Here is a 14,198-nt window from a genome sequence, read left to right on the forward strand (position 1 = left end):
GGAGCATGCAGCCTGATATTCTGTTAACAGCGGTTGTATTCCGAATGCCAATGGAAACCTAAGAAGTCAAGTACTTTACCTTTTAATAAGACTCATGTTCATAGTTTCCTTAAAGAACAACTTTCAGAAGCTCTACATCTGTAACTGTTGCACATTGTGGTTTGCCCACCAGACAGAGGTTTTAAAATGAAAGGTGAGTCAACATGGACAGCTATGACTTCTCTTCTAAACATTAAAAGTAAAAGCATGACCTTTGGTTTTGTGGAACTGCAATTTACCAAAGCTGCTGCTTCCAAAGGGAATGATGCCTTTATTTCAGGCAGGGCAGAGATGGTGGAAGGATGCTGCAAACTGATGTGTGGTTCTGTTAGCACCACTATAGCTCATCTGCTCCTAATGGCTTTCCAGCCACTTCCTTCTCACATGGGAGACATGGTGCTGGTATTTTAGAATGAGAGTTGCTGTAGCAAAATGGATTTGACTTCTCTCGGTCACTTTGAAGTTATTTCTCTGGGCAAATGTACACCACAGCATACTCAGCACTGTATGCTGTAGAGGGGTTATATGATGAGAACAAAAAATATGGCTGAGGTGAGTTGCATGATCAAAGCAAGGAGTGTATTCTCATGAGTGCTGCTTTTCTGAAACAGGTGGCTCTGGTGCTCCGTCGGCTACGAGAGTTGCAGGTTACTGAAATGACCACAAAACAGGAAAACAAGCGCCCCAGTCCTCGGAAAGTGCCCTCAGATCCTCTGCTGCCCCTCGATGAAGAGGCTGTGGATATGGATTATGGGGAGATGACAGTAGATGGAGAGCAAGAAGAAGTTTCTGCTGATATGGAGATCTCCTTTCATCTCGATTCAAGTCATAAGACCAGTAGCAGAGTAAACTCTGCTACAAAGCTGGATGATGGGGGACTGAGAAGAAGCAAATCAGGGAAACAGCACGAAAGAGACGGCTTCCGCAAGGCCAAGCAGAAGCTGGGCTTCTCCTCCTCGGAACCAGAGCGGATGTTTGTGGAACTGTCCAACAGCAGCTGGTCAGAAATGTCCCCGTGGGTGATTGGCACTAATTACACACTTTACCCCTTGACTCCTGCCATAGAGCAGAGGCTGATTCTTCAGTACCTGACTCCCCTGGGGGAGTACCAGGAGGTGAGCATATGAAGGTGGGAGGAAGCACTCGGTGCTCTAATTCTCTGTACAAAGCTGAGTGGAACTGTGGGGGGAAATTGGCAGAACTGCTCTATCACGCTCTGATATTTCTTGTCATGATTGAGACTGGTAACTTTTCCTGAGTTGTTGATGACTTCTAAACTAATGAAGTCATTAGTTTGAATATTACTTGGTGGGTAATACTCAAACCTGAGCCTAGCAGATGTGTGGTCTGGAAGTTGGAGCATGGCCCTGGGGATTTTGTCCCATGTTCCTGCTAAATTTGGTACGTGGAAGCTTGGTTTGAAATGCAGACATTTCCTGTTTCCTGTGGTGGATATAATAGAGTCCTGCAAGTAAAAGTCTGAGGAAATAATCAACTTGAAATTCTAAATGAAGTGGTTTGTGTTACCTCTGTAGTAGTTCTGAGGAGAAGTGGCAGGGCCCATGTTATGCAGATGCTTTTGATAACTGGTAGTACTTAAATGACAAAATAATGTGACTGTGTCACATTATTACCAAAGAGTGTTTCCTTTATTTTATTTTTTTTGTGGTTTACCTTAATTAGTAACAGAACAAAGCAACACAATTTTGCTTTGTGGTAGATGTTGTGTGTGCACATGTGTGCCTTGTTTCTGTGAGAGCCAGTGAAACCATTACCCCCTAACACCCTGCATGCAGCCTGGGTTGCTTCATATGCCAGGAATAATAGGCTATAAAAACAGGAATTACTAGCATAAAGGTGTTACAAAGAATGATGCAAAGGGTTTTGGTCTGTTGCCCTGCTCTCCTGTTTTTTCTGTTCAGTTGTTGGGTAGTTGTCTTTGCACAGATGGAAGGTGGAGCCTCTCTCCAGGGTGGTATCTGTGTGGACTTCCATAGCCGCACTTGGAGGAGAGTCTTAAGATTTCCGTGTGGCAGCTGCCATGCACCTTGCTGCAGTCAGCAGATGTATTACAAGAGGTCTGTTAACCTTTATTGCTTCCTATGGATGGAGCTGGTTACCTCTGACCTCTCATAACAGGTATCTGCTAATAGGGGAAAACTGGGGGCTTGAGAGAGTATAAACCAAAAGAGACCTTGTAATTCCCATGAAACATTCAGCTAGTGTCCCATTTTTGTTTTCTCAGCTGCTACCCATCTTTATGCAACTGGGATCAAGGGAGCTGATGATGTACTACATTGATTTGAAGCGAACCAACGATGTGCTGCTCACTTTTGAAGCCCTTAAGGTAAGTTACTTGCAAAATATATAAAATATACCATAAACATTGTGAAAACATGTAATATATGCTTGCTTTGTGTCAAAGGCAAGTGCTCATCTTCTTTAGGCTGACGTCTTGCAGCATTCCCTGGGATTGGAAGTGGTTTTCACTTGAGCTGAATGCATTGCAGTTTTGGTTTTTGAAGTGTCAAGCACTTAAAATGAAAAAACAGGAAAGGAAGGAGGGAATAAAAAGATCTTAATTGTGCAGGAAGGGCCATTAAGTTCACCTTTCATCTACCTATTTGAAGATGATAAAAATTTCTTTTTCTGTCAAATGATTGTGTTCCTGCTGCCCTTAGATGGCATTCCTGAGTTATTCCACTGCCTGCCATCTCAATGGACACTTGTGAGGGGTAAGGAGCATAAACATCTTACTCCCAGAAGCCCCAGCATGACATCTCTGATCTCTGTGGTTTAAATACTAGTTTTGTGTGAGTAGTCTTTAAGGTTACCTCCCCAAGGTAAAAAGCCACACAAAATAACCTTATTCAAGCCAAACCTGCAGTGCAGCAGCACAAGTTAAACTTTTCTGTACATTCTTTCCCTCTTTCACAATAACTTCTCTGCCTCTGATCCTCCAGAGTCTTCCTCTCTGTATCTTTCTCATTTGCCTGAGAATTTATTTTGAAGGAGCAGTGTTCCTACATTAGCTTAGGTTGCTTCAGTTGGGAGTAGAGTGGGGTGTACAGTGGCTGTTACTGTTTCCTCTTAAGGTGTAGGTAATACAGAAAAGCAGTGTGCAGTACACTTCAGTGCAGCTGCAGGCTTCCCTTTAATTGCCTTTACACCTCTTTTTGTAAAATTCTTCTGTCAGCAATATGTCATAATCAAAATATAATGATATTTAAATAGTTAGTAGTGATAATAGAAAGTGAATGAATTTGAAGACAATAGAAAGACCTTAAGGTGGTCTGTTGGATAATTTCTGAGTTGCTCTGCTTTTCTTGTATGTTTTTTGCAAGATGTGTAAAAAAAATGGTAGTGCCTCTTCTGGTTTTGTTATTGGGATAAATGCTGCAGTCTGGATTAAATGTAATGGGAGGAGGAAGTGAGGTGCACAGAGCAGTTACTTTTTCTGCTGTCTGTTTTTCTATGGGATGGGGATGGAATTGATGTTTCAAGAATCCTAGTCTAATCTGCTTTTATGATTCCTTAGCATTTGGCATCATTGCTGCTGCACAACAAGTTTGCTACAGAGTTTGTTGCTCACGGAGGAGTGCAAAAGTTGCTGGAGATTCCTCGTCCTTCCATGGCAGCCACGGGAGTGTCCATGTGCTTGTATTACTTGTCGTACAATCAAGATGCTATGGAGAGGGTAAGAGTTGTTCTTGTACTGTAACTGCAGTCATTGCCATAATTTCCCAGTGTTTCTACCTGTGTTCAAACAGTGAATAAGCATCTTCTAAGATTAAAAGCAAGTTTTTATGGATGATTAATTGATATATGCAGAGGCATCAGGAAGTATATGAATAATAGTGTATTGTTCAAGGTGTGTATATGAATAAGTGTTTTGTTTTAAGGGTGTGGATTTCAGTTCCTAGGGAATTAACTGAAGATCTTGTCACCCTTGTCTTAATACTTTAATCACCCTTTTCATTCTATTCTTCCCTCTTTCCCTCAAAAAATCCCAACAAGAAACTCCTTCATTCTCATTTGCCTTTCTTTTCCTGTCTGTTCCAATGGACTACTACACCTGAGATTGTTTTTTCCTCATGCATGGCTCCAGATGTTCTGCCAGATGTTATCCCCAATATGTTCAGATACCAGGTAGAGCAGGTGTCTGTGGTACATTTTGGATTTCAGAGGAAGCCAGCTTCAGGGTACAGTCACTTGTCAAGTAGTCCATGCCAGACCTCAGGTCTGAAGCTGGTAGCACTGCATTCTTTGAGTGTATCCAACACCAGCAGAGAAGGGATGGAAAACTCTGCTAACTTGGCACACAGCAGCTGGTGCCAGCACTTCAGTTCCTCTTGTCACTGACCCTGACAGAGGGTTCCCAGTTCCTTCTCAGTAGAAGTAAATAGGCCAATGCAAAGGTGCAGTTCTGAGTGCATGGTCTGCACATCTTGGAGGCATGGCCTGAGAACAGGAGACCAGCTCAGTTGTCTGTTTCCAGAGAAAAGTCAGGCTTTAGACTTGGATTTGACAATCCTTGCAATTCCCCTAGTGCTGCCAGAGTTTGCTAGTACCTCAGCATAGCATGTGGTACTTGGTTTCACTGAGCAGAATTTGTGTTTCTTCAGTGGAAATTTGTCAGCCTCTAGCAAAGCATTCTTTGGATATGTGGAAATGGCATGGAGGAGGACTCTGGAATTATACTACACTAGGGCTGCTGTATTAATTGTGCTTTACTCTGGGAATGGACCAGTTTCTAGTCCTACATTGCCAAATCATACTCTTTGTTAGTCTTTATTAGTCAGCAGCTTTTTTTACTGGTCTGGAAATGGGACTTCTTATTTCACATCTCAGATGTCCAAAGTCAAGCTGAGAATAGCTGATACTTGTCCTCTGCTTCTCGGACTCTTCATTCTCCTTGGACCAAATCTTTTAAGCAATCTGTTTGAAGTCTTCATCAAGAATGTTCTTTTGCTTTCTAGGTGTGCATGCACCCCCATAATGTGCTTTCAGATGTAGTGAACTACACCTTGTGGCTGATGGAGTGCTCCCACGCCTCGGGCTGCTGCCATGCCACCATGTTCTTCTCCATCTGCTTCTCCTTCCGTGCTGTCCTGGAGCTCTTTGATAGGCACGATGGGCTGAGGCGTCTGGTGAACCTGGTAAGGGCTGTGACTTTTTAGGAAGCAGGGGTTTAGTGGCTGGTTTTGCACCCTGTAAATGCAACTGTGTAGAGTTTTGTTCTTTTGTTTGGTTTTATTTAGGGTTCTTCCTCCTTAGTTCCCATAAGATGGAGGGGTGGGTTGAGTTTTCTAAGCAACACTTGCATACATCCTTTTATCTTTATTTTATTATTATGATTATTGTCTAGAGACTTTATACCCTTTGGGAGCTTTTTTGGTGCAACTCCTGGGTTAAGCAATACTCATTCAAACAGTGGTGGCTTAGTGGTAGTCCAGATGTTTCTTGCCACTCCACATAGATGTGCACCCTGTTGGATGTGGATAAATGCAGCTTTGTTCCTGGAGAGGAATGGCTGTGTGTGCTGCAGGAACTGTGGTACCTTCTGGGCACAAGTTCAAGACACTGTTTGTGTAGAAAAGCTGCAATGCCTGCAGGGTGTTGCTGTGCACTCCTGCAGCTTGGGCTGTGTCTAACTCAGGGACATTAGTGCTGCAGGGTGCCAGCACACTGTGGTGCCATGTTATGCCTAAGAGTACTGAGCACAACACTGCCTCCAGACCTACACTGATATAACTTCTTTAGCCTGGAAAAAAGGAGGCTCAGGGGTGGCCTTGTCGCTCTCTACAACTACCTAATCAGGTGGGGGTTGGTCTTATCTCCTAGGCAATGACTGAAAGCATGAGAGGACACAGTCTTAAGCTGTGCCAGGGGACGTTTAGGTTGGACATCAGAAAAAAATTCATTGTGACAGAAGGATTGGGCACTGCAATTGTCTGCTCAGGAAGAGAAAACATATCCCTGGACATGTTTAAAAAAAGACTGGACGTGGCACTCAGTGCCATGGTTTAGTTGATGAGGAGGTGTTAGGTCATAGGTTGGAGTTGATGATCTCAAAGGTCCTTTCCAACCTAGTTCATTCTGTGATTCTGTAGTTTCTGTCTTCATAGATAGTGAAGGAGAGAGCATAGTTCAGTTTTGGCTGGTTACCCACACAGAGACCCTTTTCTGTTCAGACAGCCTTTGTCAGCTCTCAGTGTGCTTCTATGTCCCATACAGCAAAGGCAGTGTTAGGTGCGAGAGCAGCTGAGAGTTGTGGATGCTTTTTTTTCCCAAAGACTGAGCTGATGAAACCTTTTTTCCCCATATCCAACTTCTTTCTGAAGATAAGCACTCTGGAGATCTTAAACCTGGAAGACCAAGGAGCCCTGCTGAGTGATGATGAGATCTTTGCCAGCCGGCAGACGGGGAAGCACACCTGCATGGCGCTGCGCCGCTACTTCGAGGCTCACCTTGCCATCAAACTGGAGCAGGTGAAGCAGTCGCTGCAGCGCACCGAGGGCGGCATCCTGGTCCACCCACAGCCCCCCTACAAGGTGAGGAGCACATTGCAGGCTTTTCACCAGGTCGTTGCATTGCTCAGTTGAATCCAAGCTGCAGACATGTGCAGATACCCTTTGAAGCCAGTGCTATAACTAGGCAGGCTGCAGTTGTTTCATTTGTACCTTTTCCTGTCGTGTGGAGTGGCACTCTAATAGGGAAATACAAAGGAGCCCTTGAGTTTGTCTGAATTACATTTAATTAAGGCTCCTGCTCATGTGCTGTGGTTCCCTTTCCATTTCTCAAAAACTCAAAGGCAAGTTGTTTTTGATACTTGTATTTGATACAAATGTCAAATATTTGTTTGTATTTGATATTTGTATTTTCTGTGCTGTGAATTTCTGAAAGGACAAAATTTGTATATGTATAAAGGTCCTTAATGCTGAAAAACTCAGAAATAACTTTAATTTGATAATGATAACTGAAATGTCTTTTGAACACCACTGTCTTTAGAAATGACCTGTGAGATCCAGATAGATAATAATCATAGTCTTGGTCATGATTATTTTTTCCTGATTTCTCCTTGCAAAGCTGGTTTTATTGATTTGTTTGGGGTTTGTTTGTTAGGTTTTTCTAAAACTGGATTTTAGGGCTGCTGGTTTTGAGAAAGTACATTCACCTGTGGTTTCTTATTTAATTTATGATGATTTTTCTGGAGGAACTCAAGTAAGAAAATATAAGGGAGTTTTTGCTTCTGCAGAAATCGCTGATTTTCAGTAACTAAAAACTGTATATAAAATGTTGCTTTCTCTTGTAATTAAAATATTGAAAGGCAGACTTCCTAGGAATTTTTTAAAATTCAGTATGCTTTGTAGTCAAAACGTAGAAACTGTAATTGAATATTTTTAGCAACCTTTTTAGTATTTTAGCATAAATGTATATTGAATGATGGTGTAGTAACTACTAGATTAGTGGCTTAAAAGCAGAGTAGAATTTTAATTTAATGTAACATTTCTTCCTAAATTTGCCTTAGCTTTCTGAGACTGTAAAGAAACTTAAAGGATATTATCCTTAAGCTTATTATTGTGTATTATAGTGACAGTTGCTGTATTCTTTTATAACTGGGGAATAAACCAGAAAGTAAATACTTAATCTGCAAGACACAGAGTAGTCTAATCTTATAGATGCAGTTTTCAGTTAAATCCCAGCAGTGAGGGATTTGATGTGCAAGTTTGTAACCCATGTGATCTAATGGTGTCCCTTGGACCTTGCAGGCCTGCTCCTATACTCATGAGCAGATTGTGGAGATGATGGAGTTCCTGATTGAGTATGGTCCAGCACAGCTTTACTGGGAGCCAGCAGAGGTTTTTCTCAAGCTGTCTTGTGTCCAGCTCATGCTTCAGCTCATTTCCATTGCCTGCAACTGGAAGACATACTATGCAAGGTGAGCTGTTTGCTGTGGTGCTCTGAGTGCAGCACTTGTGACTCTTGGGCAGGACATGACATTTCCAGATTTTCTACCCTGATAGTGTTTAAAACGGGCACGTGCTGGTTAGCCCTCTTAGGGCCTGTGCTGTGGCCACACAATGCTTATCAAAGCTAACTCTGGGGAAAGCAGGACTAAAATTTTAAGGTAGAGAGAGGGATGTCAAGAAATTTCTGAAGAGCCAAAATCCCTCAGGCCTTTGATTAGTATGACACTGATTTCTCAGAAAAGCTTCATCACAGTTCTGTGCCTCTTTCTATCTGTCTCAAAATTTGTTTACCTTTTTTGTTAAGAGATCCAAGAAGAGGGTGAAATCAAGACATATCTTAATCCTGGGATGAGGTGGGCCAGGACTCCCTCCCTTCTGCTGCCTACAGAAGCTCCTTCCTAACTTAAATGGAAAGCCTTTGAAATCTGTTTTGCTTCTGCAGTTCCCTGCCTCCCTCCCACTCTCAGGTTGCACTCTCCTGCCTGGGTAGTTTGTGTTCTCCTGTTTCTTTCCTTCTGCAGCTGTTTCCTAATTGCTATCTGGGTTAACTCCTACCTTTCCAAACAGGTTAAAAATCTCCTCTGTTTTGCGTTTTTCTGCTCTCTCTCCTCTTGCTGAACATCCCTTTTCACCTTCCACACACCTGCATCTTTCTTGAGCTGGGGCCTAAGTTGGTGTCTTTTTGACTATCAATTGTCTGGTTTACTGCTGAACAGTTTCCCTTGACTTCAGAAAAACTTCCTTCCTAGTTAACTGGTGACAGAGTATTTTGGATAGCAGTGTTTCCCAGCTAAGATGTAGAGTTAGATTAAAATTAGCAGCTTAATTTAGAATGGTTTTTCTAGTAAGTCCTAACATTGTTATTTTTATAAATACAGAATTACTATGCTTTTAGGAGCCTGTGAGCCATGTGGGATAAATGCTGGCAGACTGCAGGCAGTGGTGTGCATGTGAGCACTGCCTTCTATGGAGACCAGCCCTTTTCATTCTAAAATCAAAAAGCACCATCAAATGCAGCAGATGTGACTGATTTACTTCCATTTCTTGGAGTAGAGTAAATTGAATACTATTTTATGTTATTGAAACAACTCTGTACATGCAATTCGAAGAAGTCCTTCTGTTGCTGTCTTCCAGGAATGACACAGTACGATATGCTTTGGATGTACTGGCCATCCTGACTGTAGTACCTAAAATCCAGTTGCAACTGGCAGAACCTGTGGATGTGTTAGATGAAGCTGGGTCTACTGTTTCCACTGTGGGTAAGCAGAATATGGTCCTAATGACTTAGACATTTATCAGTTGTCTCCTGCTACATGGGTTTTGGCTGGCTGTTCCTCACCTACAGTGAGACAAGGGTTAAAGTAATTAATGTACTCAGAGTTACTGTCAAGGATGCAAATAAATGGGAGAGTGCACTGTGGTTAAAACTGTGTCATGATTAGCACTGTGGTTGGGTTACAAATTTAGAGGCAGGTCTTTCTCTTGCACTTGTTTTCAAGAGCTCATTAAATACAGGTGGAGGCAAATATATTTTTGTAATGGACTATTAGGTTTCCTCAGTTTGTCAGAAATTTAGGTCTCCTGAGGATATGGCATCTGAGAGTAAGGGAGAGGAACAATTATTGCTGTATGAATTGCACTCTAACTGGTTACCTCCAGGTTCAGCATATAAATGAGTGAGATGTACCTGGATCAGATCCAAGGCTTCTGCTTTAACTGGAGCCTCGCTTTTCTTTATAAGAAAATAAAAATAAAGGCAGGCAGAATACTTGATATAGGCAAAAGACAATTCCTTTTGCACAAAACGTCTCTAGCCAAACACCAATTCTGTGAGGGTTTTGATATTTTGAAGCAGATGTGAAACTAACAGGAATTCTGTGGGGGAAAATAGTCACCCTAAAGTTTCTTTTTTGCCCGATTCCTTTTGGAAATTGTGATATGATTATTTTGTCCTCAATGACTTGGTCCCCTTCCTTCCTCTTAGTGTTTACTTTGTTGGTGCTTGTACAAGAGTTGCTCTGTGCAGTAGGAATCAGAGCATGTCTGTGCATCTTGCTCTGTCCAGATACTGGGCTGTGCTTGATCACCACATCTGAGAGATTGTGTGACACTACCTATTGGTGATGAGGTGGAGGGCCAGCAGGGCAGGAGAATATTTTGCTAGGGAGGTAGAAGAGTATGTCTTAGACTAGTTAGCAGAACTTAGGGAATTTCTGGAATTAAGGGAAGTACCTATTTTCTTCAAATTTGTTGGAAGACTCCCTTACTTGTCTGATCAACTTGTGTAAGATACATGTTAGAGTAATAAAGAAATTATTTATTTCCCTCACTAGGTATTAGTATCATCCTTGGAGTTGCTGAGGGTGAGTTTTTCATCCATGATGCTGAGATTCAAAAATCAGCCCTTCAGATAATCATCAATTGCGTGTGTGGCCCAGATAACCGGATCTCCAGCATCGGGAAGTTCATCTCTGGGACTCCTCGTCGAAAGCTTCCTCAGGCCCCCAAGAGCAGCGAGCACACGTTGGCCAAGATGTGGAATGTGGTGCAGTCCAACAATGGCATCAAGGTGCTGCTGTCGCTGCTGTCCGTGAAGATGCCGATCACTGACGCGGATCAGATCCGGGCCCTGGCCTGCAAAGCCCTGGTGGGGCTGTCGCGCAGCAGCACCGTCCGGCAGATCATCAGCAAGCTGCCCCTGTTCAGCAGCTGCCAGATCCAGCAGCTGATGAAGGAGCCGGTGCTGCAGGACAAGCGCAGCGAGCACGTCAAGTTCTGCAAGTACGCTGCCGAGCTCATCGAGCGCGTCTCGGGGAAGCCCCTGCTCATCGGCACCGACGTCTCGCTGGCGCGCCTGCAGAAGGCCGACGTGGTGGCCCAGTCGAGGATCACTTTTCCTGAGAAGGAGCTGCTGCTGCTGATTCGGAACCACCTCATCTCTAAGGGCCTCGGGGAAACGGCGTCTGTCCTTACGAAAGAGGCTGACCTGCCCATGACTGCGGCATCTCACTCTTCTGCCTTCACCCCTGTCGCAGCCGCTGCCTCTCCGGTGACTCTGCCTCGCACTCCTCGCATAGCTAACGGCATCTCGGCCCGTTTGAGTAGCCACACTGCTGTAGGTTCCACTGCCACCTCTGTCCATGCTCAGGCAAGACCGTCTGCATCCCAAGGTCCACCTGCCCTTCCAGGCCCTTCTTACGCCAGCAACTCTCCTCTGATTGGCAGGATTAGCTTTGTCAGGGAGAGGCCGTCTCCCTGCAACGGCAGGAAAATCAGAGTGTTGCGACAAAAATCGGACCATGGCGCCTACAGCCAGAGCCCAGCTATCAAAAAGCAGCTGGACAGACACCTTCCTTCCCCACCCACACTGGACAGTATAATCACAGAGTACCTTAGGGAGCAGCACGCCCGCTGCAAGAACCCTGTTGCCACCTGTCCCCCTTTCTCTCTCTTTACTCCCCACCAGTGTCCTGAGCCAAAACAGAGGCGCCAGGCGCCCACTAACTTTACCTCACGGCTGACCCGCAGGGCGGCCTTCCCGAAGTACGGAGGGGTGGATGGTGGCTGCTTTGATAGACACCTTATATTTAGCAGGTAAGGAAGAAAACTATGTTGTGATCTCTCTCAGGATGTACCCTGTGCCAAAAAGCCTTACCTGGATTCAGGCTGTGCAGTCCCACGGTGGAGTATCCTTAGAGACAAAAGAGTTTTCATTCACAGTGAGAGATCCTTGAAACACATTTTTAGTAGTTGTTCTCTTTGTCTTGTCCTTAGTGCCAACCCTTAGTACACAAAGCACACTTTATTTTCAGTGGCAACATTGACTAATGAAGCTGCTAGCTCTTTGCTCTCCTTTGGAAGGTGAGTATGCAGCACCACTTTTGTGAGAGTGTAACATAGCCCTGAGGATGATTGGCTGACAAATGCAGGACAGTGAAATCTGTATTTTGTTCTTGCAACTAAATCACCAGCACCACCAGTGGCCTTTCCTGAGGTTAAACTGGAAGTTTATGAAAACGAAGGTGACATGTACATGACACCATCTTCACAGTGAAAGCAGTGTCACAGTGGGAAGTTAGGATGCCAGGATGTTGTTTAGCTCATGTGACATCTTCTTGTGCTAAGTGTTTCAGAACTGTTAGGAATTTTTTTTTCTAGCTCTCTGTACTTACCCAGGTGTTGACATTACAGGTTTTCCATCAATCCAGCTTTGAAGATGGAGTCCAAGTGCTTCAGCTTAATGATGTGCTTTAACAGAAGTACCACATAGTGGAAAACAAACCCTGAAAGATTGCAAACACTGTTGTAATACTCAAGCACTAGTCTTCAAACTGACACTTGGCTTACTCTAGAAGAAAGTTATAACTTGCACCTGTGTAATCTTTAAGGGCTGGGTTTAATGTCACACAGCATTTCAGTTTTGGTTCCCTCCTTTGGGTTACCCATGTATTTTTGCCTTCTCTAGGTTCCGTCCAATTTCTGTGTTCAGGGAAGCAAATGAGGATGAGAGTGGCTTTACCTGTTGTGCATTTTCTGCAAGAGAACGATTCCTAATGCTGGGTACTTGCACGGGGCAGCTGAAGCTCTATAACGTGTTCAGTGGACAGGAGGAGGCCAGTTACAACTGCCATAACTCTGCCATCACGCACCTTGAGCCATCCAGGGTAAGGAACCACAGACCTGTTCTGGTCTTTAGCAGTTCTCACTGCCTGAGCCCTGGGCTGTTTTGGGCCCATCTGGGTATGTACATCTGAAGTGCACCCACTGGCTGGCCTGCAGTGCCTGTTGTTGAAGTACTTATCTTAGTTGCATATTGTCGCTCTTATGAGTTCTACATTTAGGGTTTTTTCTTCCCAAGATAATAAAGAAGGTACACACTGGCTGTGTGCCTTCTTAAGAAATTAATATATTTGTCTGCAAATGGAAAAATGCTTAGACTGACCATTACACGTTTATTTATGTGCGAGATAAGATATCAGAATTTATATATCTTTGCTGGAGAAAGAAACCTTTCAGGGGGTGATTCTAGGAAGAAAGAAAAGATTTATAAGCAGAATGGACTCCCCTCACAGGGCATCAGAATTCAGCCATGGATTATCCTGATTTTATCTGCTGTTAACATCATAGATTGTTCCTGTTCTTACCTGTAAACTTTGTCTACTTTGGGCTCTTTGTTATACACAGTACTTGGATAGTACTTAGATACTTGGATTTTATTCCTATAGGAGTAGTATTAAGCACAAAAGTGTCTGCTCTGCAGTTTCTAAATTGATCTTGTAAGTTAAAAGTGTACAGGTAAAATGATAACCTCTGTTTTCCCTGGTGTTCTTTTCCTTTCCTCTATGCCAATCTGGAAACTCAGGATGGATCTTTATTGCTGACATCTGCTACATGGAGCCAGCCTCTGTCTGCATTGTGGGGAATGAAGTCTGTCTTTGATATGAAGTAGGTACACTCTGATTCAGTTGTGGGGTGTGCTGCAGTTGAAAGAACCATTTGATACAGGAATAAACTGTAAAACAGAATAGTACAGACCTTAAAATGTCTCTTGTGAAAAGTAAAATGTGATCCCTTTCTTATGTTGGTAATTTCCCTATTTTATTTGGTAGAGAGCAAATTCTATGTTCTACCTGAAGTCCTGTTTCATACAAGATAGATCACTAAAGTCACTGTTACTCCTGAAGGCAAAGAAACATATTTGTGTTTTTATTCTCATGTTTGTAAATTACCTTGGTGATCTTTCTGTAGCCAGTTCAGAATTTGACTAGCACGGTGGTTTGCATGGTGAAATTGTTAGACCTGGACTGCAAACTTTAAAATCTATTGCAGGATTTACAATTGTTCCTTCCCATAAAAACGTGGGTGGAAAACTCTTCATTTTAAAAGGTTTGATTGTTGTCTACTTTAGTTGCAAACAACTGTTTTGGTGTAACCTGCATGGGGTCAGGCTTTTCTTCAGAAGAAAGGTTTGACTCCCTAAGGTGCACATGTCAATGTTCATAATTCACTGCTGACTTCTCCAAAGTGTTATATTTGTGGCAGGCTCTGTTGATGGCAGGTCTGAATTTGCTACTGCAGTATGATGTGGTCAGTGGTAAAGGAGAGGGTTTTCTACATCTGTTCTCCGTTGTTGAAACCTGTGCTGGAGGTGTTGGGGTTGTTTGGGTCATGTAGAATCTGCAATTC

The 14,198-nt window shown here is 43.3% G+C and overlaps 1 protein-coding gene across 5 annotated transcripts in view; it reads left to right on the top strand.

Annotated features, from left to right (window-relative positions):
• Positions 1 to 14,198, top strand: part of DCAF1 (DDB1 and CUL4 associated factor 1) — a 48,377-nt gene that overhangs the window by 14,050 nt on the left and 20,129 nt on the right. For all 5 annotated transcript variants that reach the window (XR_008534928.2, XR_008534929.2, XM_054640400.2 and 2 more), the window contains exons 7-16: positions 651 to 1,154; positions 2,285 to 2,386; positions 3,578 to 3,736; positions 5,019 to 5,198; positions 6,384 to 6,593; positions 7,812 to 7,981; positions 9,147 to 9,271; positions 10,346 to 11,606; positions 12,478 to 12,676; positions 13,375 to 13,457. Coding sequence is in view for 3 of the 5 variants with exons in the window: in XM_054640400.2 (XP_054496375.1) it covers positions 651 to 1,154; positions 2,285 to 2,386; positions 3,578 to 3,736; positions 5,019 to 5,198; positions 6,384 to 6,593; positions 7,812 to 7,981; positions 9,147 to 9,271; positions 10,346 to 11,606; positions 12,478 to 12,676; positions 13,375 to 13,457 (2,993 nt within the window). In the remaining 2 variants the exon portion in view is untranslated. The remainder of the gene's footprint in view (positions 1 to 650; positions 1,155 to 2,284; positions 2,387 to 3,577; positions 3,737 to 5,018; positions 5,199 to 6,383; positions 6,594 to 7,811; positions 7,982 to 9,146; positions 9,272 to 10,345; positions 11,607 to 12,477; positions 12,677 to 13,374; positions 13,458 to 14,198) is intronic.

This window comes from Agelaius phoeniceus, chromosome 11 (genome assembly GCF_051311805.1).
Source record: "Agelaius phoeniceus isolate bAgePho1 chromosome 11, bAgePho1.hap1, whole genome shotgun sequence".
NCBI classification, from domain to species: Eukaryota; Metazoa; Chordata; class Aves; order Passeriformes; family Icteridae; genus Agelaius; species Agelaius phoeniceus.